General features: G+C 46.0%; 1 protein-coding gene across 2 annotated transcripts in view; it reads right to left on the reverse strand.

Moving 5' to 3' along the window:
• WIPF3 (WAS/WASL interacting protein family member 3) overlaps positions 1 to 14,936 on the reverse strand; it is a 197,940-nt gene that overhangs the window by 25,465 nt on the left and 157,539 nt on the right. For both annotated transcript variants that reach the window (XM_078664039.1, XM_078664040.1), the window contains exon 4: positions 14,773 to 14,934. In XM_078664039.1, the coding sequence (XP_078520165.1) occupies positions 14,773 to 14,934 (162 nt within the window). The remainder of the gene's footprint in view (positions 1 to 14,772; positions 14,935 to 14,936) is intronic.

Raw genomic sequence — 14,936 nt, forward strand, 5'->3', positions numbered from 1 at the left:
GCAATCAGTGAGGTGGCAGACATGGCCCGAGCAAACCCACGAGAAACCCCTGCGTGGAACAATGCAGCGGTACATCATCGTTACGTATATATTTCTCTTTCTACCTTTGCTTATGTCTGTAACCTGCCCACTTACATAAATAACCTTCCCACACACTGCGTAGATATTTGTGATTTCGCACAACAACTTAATCTCTTCTACGATTCTACCATATTGTGATGAGCACAAGACAAAATCCATATATAGTCACTGAAAAAACAAACAATAAAGTCAAATGATGCTGGGCTTTGGTGATTGCACCTCCACAGATGTTTAAAAAGTCTCAGCGAGTCACCTAAAAGAGCAAAGTTAAAGTGCAGTTATGGCCTGGAATTTAAACTGAAAAGTCATTGATTTGTGCAAGTCGTGGTTAGGAGCACAATCAGAACAGTGCAACAACCATGGACACTGTACCTTGGACACCAAATACAGAACCAGAGATCTCACCCTTTATAAAACAGGTGCAGTTTCAATATGGTAACCATTCTACAGGTGAGATTACATCACATTACCCATACCACTTTGGCAGGCAGGACTGTGAATGTAGTATCCTTGATTTATTTTTGAGTTGTTGTTTAATTATACGTCACTTTAAGGTGTTGTTGTTTATTGGTATAAATATTGTGAGGTCTAAAGCATTAGTGCACAAGTTTAACCCCATTCATCCTGGTATTTATTAACTACTGTGGCCTTGGTTTAGTGTGGAAGTATCAGATTTGCGGTTCGTACTGTTATCCTAATGCTTTAAATGGGCCGGTACTGTCTGGTGCGGAGTACCGGCACTTTTTAATTTTGAGAGGGTGAGTACCTGCACTTCTCAAGAAAAACATAATACTTTTAATTGGGGAGTACCAGCACTTCTCAGAAACAAGCAGGTAGTCTGTTAGAGAGTTTGAACCCCTATTAGCCCTGAAGAAGTTGCGAGATGGTGTAGCAACGAAACATGTTGGCAACATTGAATTGATTATGGTTTGACGGAAACCATTTTTAATTGGGAAAGCTTGCAGATTTGAATAAAATTGTTTGACCAGCAAGCTTTACCAGTTTTTAATGGCGAGAATTATGTTCGCTGATTCTCACAGGGGTTCAATGGGCACTTATAACAACTACTAGGCACGGTTGGTTTACTTATATTTAAGTTTGACTATCACTTTTCACTACATTTATGTTACAGTCCTTTTTAAAGGAAAACATACACTTTTTCTTTTCTTTTTCTCCACACAAAGAGAGAGAGTGGCCGATGTTGATAAGTGGGTAAGCTGGCGAGTACCAATCAGCAACACCTTTGGTGTTTCTACCGTGAGGTACTCTCTCTCTTCCTTCACACTTTTCTTTATAGTTATTGATGTGAGGTGGAACCTAGCCTGGATGGTTTCTTAAAGTAGAGACTGATACACCGTGACAATTAGAGTAGTGTAAGTAATCACACTCAAGGGAATTGAGAAGTATATTGAAAACCCTTGTATTGTCATTCCTGTTAGGATTAGGTGTAATTCAGGTGAGGCCCTTGTTGTTTATAATGTTGTGAGTGGGGGGCGGCCTCACCTTTCTTTCTTCCTGTGACTCCTAGTGTATTGAAGTCTGTTAGAGAGGACATGCACTTCTATTTTTCCATTTCAAGCACTCTCTTTAGTAGAATGGTTACTTTAGTTCATCTGAGCCCCTACCTTCCTCACACTGTTCTTGAGAACCTTGCAGCAGCAGCACTCTGCAATCAAGACACTAGAAAGAATAATAATAATAATATCCACATTTGTAAAGCGCACAATCACCCGTTAGGGTCTCTAGGCGCTGGGGGCCGTCGGGAAGATTAAGCAAGCTATTGCCCAGAGTCACATGGTGCTGGGCTGATCTGCTGCCGGTGCCGGAGATCGAACCGTGATCCCCAGATTCCGGAGTCAGTCGCCCTGGCCGCGGCGCCACACCTCTTCCTAAAGCGAACCACTTCAGGAAAATGTCACAGTCACCCTACAGCCACAAGCCTCCATTTTGAATGTGTAACATGAGAATATCCCTAAAATTCAAAGCAGTTGAATCAGAAAACCCCAGTGCAGAGAAAGTTCTTCTCTGGGAGCCTCGTCATACCTGAAACTAGACCAATTCTGCGTGAAATGATCTCACCAGCTTCACATTCTCATTTTGTGACCTCACTTTCGCGTAAGATTTCCATCGTCGCTTTCTAGTGACATCATTGTCAACTCCAGTGACATCATTGACAAACCGAGCTTGGCTTTCATCCTATGATGTCACTTGGTACCCCCTGGTGTAAACAAATCTGGCATTGGCAGTTACCCATTTATAATTCTATATGTGACATCTCTCCAGGAACATGTGACTGGCCAGTACTCTATAAACCTAATGCCAGCATCAGACATCTGACAGCGCAGTCTCACAGACAAGGGGGGGCTCTCTATTTGTGAGTTCAGCAGTTTTAGGAATGTGGCTCAGACATTTTGGCTGAAGTAATATTATTGCACCTACTTGCAAGGAGACTATCTTAATCATGTCTCATATTAAACATTAGCTGTCGTTCAGCCATACTGCCAGCAGGTGGCAGTATTGGCCCGATGTTCAAACGTGTTTTGCATTGGGAAAGCCTGTCATTCGCAAAATCACGTTTTGTGACTGCAACATAACTTTTATCCAATTTACAAATGGTCTTTCCCACTCGTACAGAGCTTATGCAACCCTTTCCTAACTGCAAATTGGGTCTGAAAGGGGCACCCCTCCCCCCCAACTTAATTTCGACTCAGAAAGGAATGTATCAATGGTTTGTAACCGCAATTTCAGTTGCACCCCAAAGGGGTGGTATCTTCACACAGGGTAGTAGGGTGACCAGGTGTCCCGGATTTGCCCGGACAGTCCCTGTTTTTCTCCAGCTGTCCCGGTCAGATTTCAGGAAATTTAGCTCATGTCCCGGTTTTTAGAGAGGGTCGACTGAAAACGGTGGGAGGTGCAGCTGTTAGAAGAAAACAATTTAATCAACAGGCATGCTACAGGCTTCAAAAATTCATTTTATGTATGTTCTAACTAACCCTGGGCGAAGAACTACGCTCCGTTCGCGGAGCTTGCGGAGTTTTGGCAACTCCGCGTTCTACGGAGAACGCGAAGCTGTCGATTACTCCGCGATCCGGTGCGTAGCGTAGTTCTCGCGCGCTGAATAACATTATCGCGTGCGCCGGGGGTAAGTTCGCGCGATATTTGACGCGATCACGCACTTTGGAAATAAGGGAACGCAAGCGGGCGGGACAAACCTCTTGAGTAACTTAGCGCGCTAGCTATCTCGAGCATGCAGGCAGCGCCCCGAACACGCGCACCGCGCTCCCGAAGACGAAAAACGGCGCGCGAACGGGTCTAGCAAGCTACTATGCATGTCCGCGGAGCTACGCGAAGGTCGCGGAGTGCAACTGCGTCTTCGCGTAGCTCCGCGGAGTGCGGCTCCGCGAACTACGCCCAGGGTTAGTTCTAACTGCCTGTTCTGTAATTCCCTGCTGAGGAGCGCTGTCATTGTGCGCTTGCTTGAAGTAAAATTGTAGCCCTTCTCAGAGGCGCAACTAGAGCCAAATTTCAGGGGGGGGCTACAAAAAATTTCAACGGGGGTGATTCTTCCAGCAATATGCAGAGTGGCGCTGCAGGAGCTCTAAGAAGGGGTGAAAACACAACAAAGCCTCATTAGTAAGTAAATGGTCTTTTAAAAACCTGTGAAGTACTCGGGTGCGGCTGTGTGTGCCCGGGAAGCTGTCTCAGCCGGGCTGACACACACCACGGGGGGGGCTGCAGCCCTTTGAGCCCAATGGGCGCGGCGCCTGGCCCTTCTACTATTTTTGTGATATGTCCCAGTTTTTGGCTTTAAAATACTGGTCACCCTAACAAAGGACAAGATGTATACTTTGGGAACTGTCACAGGTACCGTGGGGGGCGTAAGCAACGGTCCAAGAGATGCCACCTGATGTCCCCGATATCTCCCCCAAACAAGACACCTTTTTGCTTACAGCAGCACTGGTCCCTTTAATGGACACGGGCTGCTTTAAAAATAAACTGTTTTCTGTTTGGGAATGGGTATGCAGGGCTAGAGGTCTGCCATCCCACAGTCTCAGCCAATCACAGTGGGGGTGCACATTTTGCCACCTGCCTAATTCATATTTATTAGGCAGGTAGTTTTCTGACTCCAAACTAATGTACAGTATGCAAATCTCCCATTATACAAAAGTCATATTACAAATTCCATTCATAGACTAATCAGCATGCAAAATGCACATCCCAGGCCTGTGAAAGGGACAGTACATTAGTCATGTGTTACTAACTTTAAACCCCAGCCTGGCTGAGGCTTGTTTTGTTAAGAGTTGAGCTGTGGTGGGTGGCTCAGCCCTAACAGTATAACCCCCAGAGGCGCAGCTGGGGCAGTAGGACGAGGGCGAGGGGTGAGTTTCAGATTTTCCAACAAACATAATGTTAAAATATATTATACCACAAGCGGGGGGAGTGAGAGGGGCCTGGGCGGCATTGGAAATGGGGAGGAATGCAGGTTGGTAGGGGTAGGAAGTGAGAGAAATCACAACATTTTGTAAAATGACCGACTTTTTAAAGGTTTTAAAACCACGAGAGGGAGAGAGAGTGTAGGCTTTTGTATGTTTGTTTGTAAAACATCGTGGTTGGAATGCGACAGACACCTCACCATACCAGTGCTTAATTTGTAAAAAAATGAAGAGCTGGGGCTGAAAATGCCGCCAAGGAGGCTACAGCCCACTTCTACCTCCGGTGTGCCCAACTTTCAACACCGACACTGCCTCAGTCTCTATCCTGTAACCGTGCTCTGCAGTCTGTCCCCTAAGACATGCGTTTCACTTCTTTACCTACACCGACAGATGAGTGCGAAAACAAAATGTACACCAAATGAAAATGCCTTTTTTGAACATATTAATCAGTGCGGTCTGACTGGGTTTGTTGCAGGTCAGGAGGCTGCTTGAGCACAGCAGGTCATGTCACTGCTAGTGCTGCCTGTAATTAGTTTGGTTCAGTAATGACGATGGCACAGGCTTCCACTCCTCAGCTTGCTTTGACCCTGCCTGCCACAGCACAAGCACTGTCCCCAGCCGCAATGCTGCAATGCCTGTGAGACGTGAGTATAGCTGTTGCACCTACTGGGCTCAAGCCCACTCAATAATTAGCATGCTTGGAGGCAGCGCACGGAAACTGCAGGTGACTCCATAGCGCACAAAAGTTGTGGTGGCCCACAGCCACATCAAGCATGTTGAGGACAGTAGCAATGCAGGGCTGCAGGCCCCCACTACAATTATCCAATGGGAGGCTTAGGCTCAGGCAGTGGCAGGGTGCAGTAGACGCGGGGAATAGAATACAAGCCATTCGTTAATGACGACGTCTTGGATTCATGACGGGCGTGACAACATCATCACTAAAGTGATGATACACGATCATGCCTGCCTGAACAGATGTATGCCTTACTATGAAAACATACCAGCCCGTTACCATGATAGGTATGTGGTCCTTTATTTTAAATTGGGCAATTAATATTGAGACTTGCACCTGCAGGACCAGAAATCGTAGCCCCGGCCCTGTGAAAGAAGTGCTGGTGCTGAGCACCTGAAAGCTCCTGCTCAAATTAAGCACTGCACCATACCCGACTGAAACCACCTGCACCCAACTATTTACCAGAAAATACACTTATTAAGGGGGTGTAACACCCCAAACACGCCCCTCTGAAGCTAGGCCCCTGATAGCCTCTACTAGAAGTGGGGGTCATGCAAGGAGAGAGAGTGACGCCCCAATAATGAAATACCAGTATTTGTAAAGCGCACAGCTACCTCCGAAGTAGTGTCCCAGTGCTGGCGCCGTCGGGAAGATTAAGCGAACTATTGCCCAGAGTCACATGGTACTGGGCTAACCTGCCGCTGGCACCGGGATATCGAACCGTGAACCCCGTAGTCCGAAGTCAGGCACCCTGGCCGCTGCGCCACACCTCTTCCAATACACAAGGGAGGGTGGGAATGGGATGGTCAGATGAGAGTTAGGGAGGAGAAAAGGGATGTGAGTGATAGAAAGTGGGTGAGATATAGAGTGAGGGAGACACATATTAAGAGCTACCTGGAGAAACAGAGACCCCCGATAAATAGGTAGGGGGCGATTCAGGAAAACGGATTTACCCCATTCACAGAGCAGGAGATAGATGGGACAGGGACAGAGAGTGACCCCAACTCGGTGGGGGGGACTGGGTACACACTCCTAACATGGATGGAAACGGGCAGTGCTTAATTTGTAAAATATTAAGTGCCAGGGCTCTAACCTTAAGGCCACTGCAGCTTGGACCACCCATCGCTCTTGTCATTACTGCCAAAGCAACTACTAACTATCTCTCTCGTATGTAAATGTGACAGCTCAGATTATTCCAGGTCCCCAAAGGTAAAGGCGGGGAGGCCGGTATTAGCATTATGCTAATGTACATTGTATTCCCGAACAACCGTTGTTCGGCTCATCTCTAAATTTGATGAGCAGCGCCACCATGTGGTAGACTGTTCTAAGGATGGTGCTGACAATTCGGTGCCAGTGCCGAGCACCGGAAACCAATTAAATGCCGGTGCTGAGCACCAGCTCAAATTAAGCACTGGAAACGGGAGAGAACTGATCCAGGGAACTGAAGACAACTTTATCTAGTTTCAACAGGAGGGCCAGAGATGAAACAGAAAGTAGGATTATTCTGAGTCCACATGGAAGAAGGAAGTGGTGGCAACACCAGCAAGCAAAGGAAGATAGGGGCAGAGGATGCAGAGAAGCAGGCCGGGCACGCTTGCCCCTGAGCAACAGCACCTTCCCCAAGACAAACCACAGGAAAAGCACAAGAAACACAGATAATAATTATGTAATCAGAGACCGTGAAGGGCACAAAGCAGAAAAAAACTACAAGACAAGCCAAAGAAACCCTAAGAAGCGTAATAGATCTAAGAAAGAAAGCACAAATAAAAGAGAGATTTAAACATCACAATAAATTAGGCATACCCCGGGTTCCAAAATAATGTAAAAAAAACCCAAAACCCTCACACTGATTCCATTTGTGCCGGATATCCGGTGTGTATCTGATTAACACCGCAGGGCGAAACATGGAAAATAACAAAAACACAGGCAAAAGTGTTTGACCTCAGTTTACAGGTTATTTTGGATTTTTCTGCATTTTGCTCCCACAGAACCACAGAGGTTATGCGTGAGCAAGGTGGGCAATTGTTCAGGGACCCAAGCCTCCAAGGGCCCCCCTGGGAAGGTGAACTTTCCCTCTGGCTCACTTCTGTGGATTTGTCCCTCTTAACCTTGGATTTATCTTCCATATTGTTTGGCAACATACAGCCTGATTCATCAACGGGCCGTTTTGCGTGGCCCTAATAGCGAATCATAGCTACTCGCTATTGAGGACACGCAAAACGGTATTCATGTAGGAATTGCTAAATAAATAGCGATTCCTACATGTTCTCTATTTGCGAGTATCAATTTGCTACTCGCAAAAAAAGGAAATAACTCCCCATTCATTCCTATGGGCCAAAAGGCCCATAGGAATGAATGGGGAGTATCCCTTATTTGCGAGTAGCAATTTGCTACTCGCAAATCAAATAGCGATTTTAAGGGTGCCAGGGGTGTCCAAAGGACACCCTGTAGCACCCCTAAAATGCACATTTGAACAGGTGCTGCGCACACACATGTCCAGAGGACATGTGTGTGTGTAACATGCAAAAGAAAAAAATGCACTAAAGTGCTTTTTACACTATTTACGCAATTTACCACCAAGTCAGACCTGGTGGTAAATTGAGACCAAATATTGCGATTTCGCTATTTCTATTTGGTTGATGAATTGCATTTAAGGAATCTCTATTAGAGATTCCTCAAATCCAATTCCTCGCAAATATGCGATTTCGCTAATAGTGATTTTTGCATTTGGGATGATGAATACCAAATGCAAAAATCGCACTCGCAAAGGGCCAGATTCTCAGAATCTGGCCCTTTGCGAGCGCAAATCAGCTTGATGAATCAGGCTGATAGAGCTTAAATTAGCAAAAAGCATGCCATAAAATTAAAAATGGCTGCAAATAGGGGCCTAAAAAATATTTCTTGCCTTTGGCCCCCCAAAATCCTTAAGATGACATGGCTTAGCCAGAAAAAGCTGTTTCTTAACTGACAATAGTGCAAAGACAGGCACAAGTACCATTTGCACCCATTTTTGCACAAACACTCGTGTCCAAATGACCCTGTTTGAGTGAACCTAACGACACATGAACACAGGCCTAACCGTGACATTTCCCCGGGTCTAACAGAACCCCAGCCTGGACACCAACACTATCAGGAACCCTACCTGTTACCCTGACCGTTAGGGTAAAGGTAAGACATAAGTTAGGGGGCCCAGGGCAAGACATAAGTTAGGGGCCCCTGTAAGGAACAACTTTGAATTTTATATTGCACCTCCTGCTAATTTAAACCTCTAAGATGCCAAACAATACTGAATTACATGTTATACTTTCAATAACAGGGTAAAACAAAAACAGGGAAATAAATCTCACCCAAAACTCCAAAAATCTATTGGGATAAGATAAGAATACAATGACACTGGGTAGAAAAGGCAATGGGTTTCACCTTTGCAATGTGGGAGCCGAGCTGTTGGCTTTGACAATGTTTGTCTGTAAAGCATTGTTTAGAAAGCACAAAAAAAGAGCATTTCAAAATAATGACGGAAAATAAACATACTTTATGTTAGCTCAAATCCTTTTCATTCAAGATCCTCTGAACAAAATTTGAAAGGAATAAGGAAGCCTCAGAATGTAAAGGGAAAGGCGTCCCGGGGCATAATTTACTTGTCAGGGTTCAGCACGTCCGAATGTCTTGTAGTTGTGCTAGCTCCCTTCTAAGGACTCTTGTCTGACTGACAGGCACATCAAAATATTTTGTAGGACTATTAAATCCCTTCTAAGGACTCCTGTCTGTTCCACAGGCACTTCATGATATCAAGTAGGACTGCTAGCTCCCTTGTAAGGACTCCTGTCTGGCCCACAGGCACGTCATGATATTTTGTAGGACAGCTAACTCCCTTCTAAGGACTCCTGTCTGTCCCATAGGCACTTCATGATATCTTGTAAGACTGCTAACTCCCTTCTAAGGCCCCTGTCTGTCCCACAGACACTTCAGAATATCTTGTAGGACTGATAACTCCCTTCTAAGGCTCCTGTCTGTCCCACAGGCACTTCATGATATCTTGTAGGACTGCTAACTCCCTTCTAAGGCTCCTGTCTGTCCCACAGGCACTTCATGATATCTTGTAGGACTGCTAACTCCCTTATAAGGCTCTTGTCTGTCCCACAGGCACTTCATGATATCTTGTAGCACTGCTAACTCCCTTATAAGGACTCCTATCTGTCCCACAGGCACTTCAGAATATCTTGTAGGAGTGATGTTCCCTTCTAAGGACTCGTCTGTCCCACAGGCACTTCAGAATATATTGTAGTTGTGGTAGCTCCCTTCTAAAAAATCTTGTCTGGCCCACAGGCACTTCATGATATCTTGTAGGACTGCTAACTCCCTTATAAGCCTCTTGTCTGTTGCACAGGCACTTCAGAATATCTTGTAGGAGTGCTAGCTCCCTTCTAAGGACTCTTGTCTGGCCCACGGGCACTTCAGAATATCTTGTAGGACTGCTAACTCCCTTATAAGGCTCTTGTCTGTCGCACAGGCACTTCAGAATATCTTGTAGGAGTGCTAGCTCCCTTCTAAAGACCCTTGTCTGTCCCACAGGCACTTTCATGATATCTTGTAGGACTGCTAACTCCCTTATAAGGCTCTTGTCTGTCGCACAGGCACTTCAGAATATCTTGTAGGAGTGCTAGCTCCCTTCTAAGGACTCTTGTCTGGCCCACAGGCACTTCATGATATCTTGTAGGACTGCTAACTCCCTTATAAGGCTCTTGTCTGTCACACAGGCACTTCAGAATATCTTGTAGGAGTGCTAGCTCCCTTCTAAAGACCCTTGTCTGTCCCACAGGCACTTCATGATATCTTGTAGGACTGCTAACTGCCTTCTAAGGACTCCTGTCTGGCCCACAGGCACTTCATGATATTTTGTAGGACTGCTAACTCCCTTCTAAGGCTCCTGTCTGTCTCACAGACACTTCAGAATATCGTGTAGGACTGCTAACTCCCTTCTAAGGCTCATGTCTGTCCCACAGGCACTTCATGATATCTTGTAGGACTGCTAACTCCCTTATAAGGCTCTCGTCTGTCCCACAGGCACTTCATGATATCTTGTAGCACTGCTAACTCCCTTATAAGGCCTCCTGTCTGTCCCACAGGCACTTCATGATATCTTGTAGGAGTGATGTTCCCTTCTAAGGACTTGTCTGTCTCACAGGCACTTCAGAATATATTGTAGTTGTGGTAGCTCCCTTCTAAAGACTCTTGTCTGGCCCACAGGCACTTCATGATATCTTGTAGGACTGCTAACTCCCTTATAAGGCTCTTGTCTGTCGCACAGGCACCTCAGAATATCTTGTAGGAGTGCTAGCTCCCTTCTAAGGACTCTTGTTATATCATGTTATGTTATCGGAGGTTTTATTAAGCGCTCAGCTACTCTAGCAGAGCGTCCCGGCGCTAACAGACCAGACGCAGCATAACTCATCCATCGAAGGGGAAACTAGAGGCAGAACAGCCACGTTTTAAGATCTTTCCTGAAAGATGCCAAATTCTCGCTCTTTCTCAGAGCTAGAGGCAGGTCATTCCAGGCCCGTGACGCTAGATGTTGAAAGGATCGGCCCCCAGTCCGTGCACGCCTGATTACTGGGATCCTCGCCAGTGACATGGCAGCCGATTGTAAGGCTCTGGTTGGATGGTGGAAGACAACTCTCTTCCGCAAATAAAGAGCCCCAATGCCATGAAGGGCTTTAAACGCCATAGTAAGGGCCTTGAACCTAATGCGTTTCCTGATTGGAAGCCAGTGAAGGGACTCCAGAAGGCCAGTGGCATGAGAATGGCGACCAAGGCCAAAAATGGCCCGTGCCGCCGCTTTCTGCACTACCTGTAACCGTGACAAAAGATATTCTGGCAGGCCGAGGTAGAGTACGTTCACGTAGTCCAACCTCGATCCAATCAGGGCTTGCACCGTTATTTTCCTAGGGCGATAGAGAGAAGGGGGAGGAATTTCCTCAACATTTTGAGTATTCCAAAACACTGCCCCACCAGGCCAAGAATCTGAGATTTCAATGAAAGGCAATTGTCCATCTTGATTCCCAGGTTCTTAGCTACCTTGGAGTCAGTAGAAGGGGGAAACATTCCTGCAGGCCACCAGGTCTTCCATCCGGGATCAGGGGGGCAGCCGAAGAAGAGGAGCTCGGACTTGTCAGAGTTGCATTTCAACTGGTTAAGTTGAAACCAAGCAAATATTGCGCCCAAGCAGTTCTTAATGCTCTCGCCATCAAAGTCCATGTTCTTACCACAGGTGAAGAGAAGCTGGGTATCATCGGCGTACGATACAATCTGGGCGCCAAAAGACTCTGCCAGTGCCGCGAGGGGGGACATATAGATATTAAAAAGAGTGGGGCTCAAAATCGACCCCTGAGGAACTCCCACCTCCAGAGGCGGCACTACAGCAGAGTACGGAGGAACCCAGACTGTCTGTTGTCGATTGGAAAGAAACGACTCAAACCATCTGAACACCGTTCCCCGAACCCCGATCTCCAAGAGTCTTGCCAGGAGGCGGTCATGGGGAACGGTGTCAAACGCCGCCGAAAGATCTAATAATACCAACAGTGCTTTCCCTCCATTATCTAGGACTTCCTTGATGGCTTCTGACACCTCCAACAGTGCCAACTCTGTGCTCATATTAGCCCTGAAACCAGACTGGGTGTAGTGCAAGATCTCATTTGACTTGATCTTGTCTGGCCCACAGGCACTTCAGAATATCTTGTAGGACTGCTAACTCCCTTATAAGGACTCCTGTCTGGCCCACAGGCACTTCATGATCTCTTGTAGGACTGCTAGCTCCCTTCTAAAGACGCTTGTATGGCCCACAGGCACTTCAAAATGACTTGTAAAACTGCTAACTCCCTTGTAAGGACTCTTGTTGGGTCCACAGACACTTCAGAATACCTTGTGTGCCTGTTAACTCCCTTCTAGAGACGCTTGGCTGACCAGCAAGCACTTCAGAATATCCTGTAGGACTGTTAGTTCCCTTCTAATGACTCTTGTTTAGCCCACAGGCACAGAATATCTTGTAGAATTGCTAACACCCCTCTAAAGACTCTTGTCTGACCCACAGGCACTTCAGAATATTTTGGAGGACTGCTATCTCCCTTCTAAGGACTCTTGCTTAGCCCATAGAGACAGAATATCTTGTAGGGTTTCTAGTCTTCTAATGACTCTTGTAGGGCCCCACAGGCACTTCACAATGTCTTGTTGACTGTAGCTCCCTTCTAAAGTCTCTCTTCTGGTCCACAGGCGCTTCACACTATTTTATATGACTGTTAGGGCCCTTCTAAGAAGTCTTGCCTGCCCCACAGGCACTTCACAATGCCTTGCTTTAACATCCCCACATCCTCCCCATCCTCCCCAAGACCTTCAGATGGATCCCCCCAAATCCAGAAGGCTTGTCACCCACACAATCATAACCAGCAGACTGGACTACGGGAACGCCCTCAACGCCAGAATAAACAAATTTGTACTCCTCAATCTCCAGACAATCCAGAACGCTGCAGCTAGACTTGTCTTCGGTACACCACGACAACATCACATCACCCAACACCTACGAAAACTCCACTGGCTCCCAGTCGAAAAAAGAGTGACCTTCAAGCTCCTCACCCACGCCTACAAATCCCTCTTTAATGTCGGACCGCAGTACCTCAACGAAAGAATCTCCTTCTATGCACCCAAGAGAAGCCTCTGATCCGCCGATCTCGCCCTAGCCGAAATCTCATTAACCCGCATCGCCAGAGCGGGGGGGGGGGGTGCGATCCTTCTCCTAAATCGCAGCCAAGACCTGGAACGATCTCCCACTCAGCATCAGACCCCCCCCCCCCCCCCCCCCACTGTAAGCTTTCAGGAAGAGCCTCAAGACCTTTCTCTTCGGATGAGACGAAGCTGCGTGTAACTCCCCCACCCCTGGTCCCTCGCGGGTGAGTAGTTCGCTTCACAAATCCCTGATTGATAGCTTGATTGTAAGACTTCTAGTTTCCTTCGAAGAACTCTTGTCTGCCCCACAGACACTTCGCAATGTCTTGTAGGACTGTCGAAGAAGCCTTAGTGCAAGCTGAGAGAAGGGCCTTTACTGCTTGTCAAAACATGGGAACAAGTTTTAACACCTGAGTGGTGGGGTTATTCAGACTCGTCTCTGCGGGAAACACTGGCTGTTACAGCAGCAGAGCTCAAGGACAAACGGGGAATCTGCATATGTCTTCAGCCCAGAGGAAGTGTGGCCACAGAGAAACATGAAGCATTGGAGCCAAAAATAAAGCCCCTAGACCTCAGCATTGGCGTCTGAAGGGTCCTGTGAATCTCCTGCTAGACCTGCGTGGACCTCTGGGTATGGAGAAGGACAGCGCTGAGCTGTGTCGGTGTGGGGTGTCCCTCATCAGGATGCAATTGGGGGTTCATAAATGTGGGATTCACCCAGAAGTTTCTGAACTTTACTACAAATTTCAAACCCTTTTAGAATTGTGTTCAGAGCTCTATCAGAGACAGTGTGCACCACATCAAGGTAGTAAACAGTTCCCCTGACCCTTTGATGGTGTAAAGCATCACAGTGGCTGGCTCGACTCCATCAATGAAACATTTTATTGCAATCATGCCACCTAGCGGACACATTGGCTAATGGGACATTTGTGCTTCTTTTTAACCCATTTCCTTTCATCTCACGTGTTTTTACCCATTTCGATTTTGCAATAATTTTCGCACCTTTGACACTAACTATACTATCGCAAAATTATTTTCTGCAGTACAGTGTTTAAAGCCCACTTCATTTGGACCTTTAAGTTCTTTGTTTCTTAACTATATTGTTGTTTGACTCTATTTTCACAGCATTTGATTTATGTATAAAATACCTCATGTGACTATGAAAGGAAATGAAAGAAAACCTATTCACCCCTCTAGATCAGACTGAAAAAGAGGTTTTAACGGATCACTGACAAAATATCGAATTCACAAATATAGAATTACCAAAATATCGAAGAAAATGTATATTGAATGCAAAAATATCGAATTCCTACCTACAAACAGGTAAGTACAAAAATATCGAATCAAAAATATATTTAAAAAAAATACAGTTAGTCAAAATATCGATTTTTTTTAAATCTCTTAAAAGTAATTTAAAATTAATGAAATAATAAATATAACATTTATTATTACCACTCCAGTGAGTGCAACAGTAGGGAAAGCGTTGGATAGCATAGGGGTAAAAATGACTATTCCCACTCCAGAGAGTGCAACAGTAGGGAAAGTGTTGGATAGCGTAGGGGTAAAAATTACTATTCTCACTCCAGAGAGTGCAACAGTAGAGAAAGCGTTGGAAAGTGTAGGGGTACAAATTACTATTCAATATTATATTACTTACCTTCAATTCGATATTTTTCACCACTATATTCTGTCCATTCAATATTTTGTCCATTCTATATTTTGACTTCGATATTTTAGTAATTCTATATTTTGAATTCGATATTTTGTCTTGTTACCCTATAGATCTATAGATGCTGCATAGAGTCTCACCTGTGCCATCTCTCTGGCCTGCAGGCTTCAGAGAGGGAAAGCCTCCTGCAAACAGTCCTCCAAGCTGTGGGGTGCTCCCGCTGCTTGCCCCATTTGAACCCGCAGAGCCGCCATTTCTTGCGTTTCCTGTTCCGCCTCCATCCTTACTGGCCGCTTTCGAAGCT

The sequence above is a fragment of the Lissotriton helveticus genome, chromosome 10 (assembly GCF_964261635.1).
Source record: "Lissotriton helveticus chromosome 10, aLisHel1.1, whole genome shotgun sequence".
NCBI lineage: Eukaryota > Metazoa > Chordata > Amphibia > Caudata > Salamandridae > Lissotriton > Lissotriton helveticus.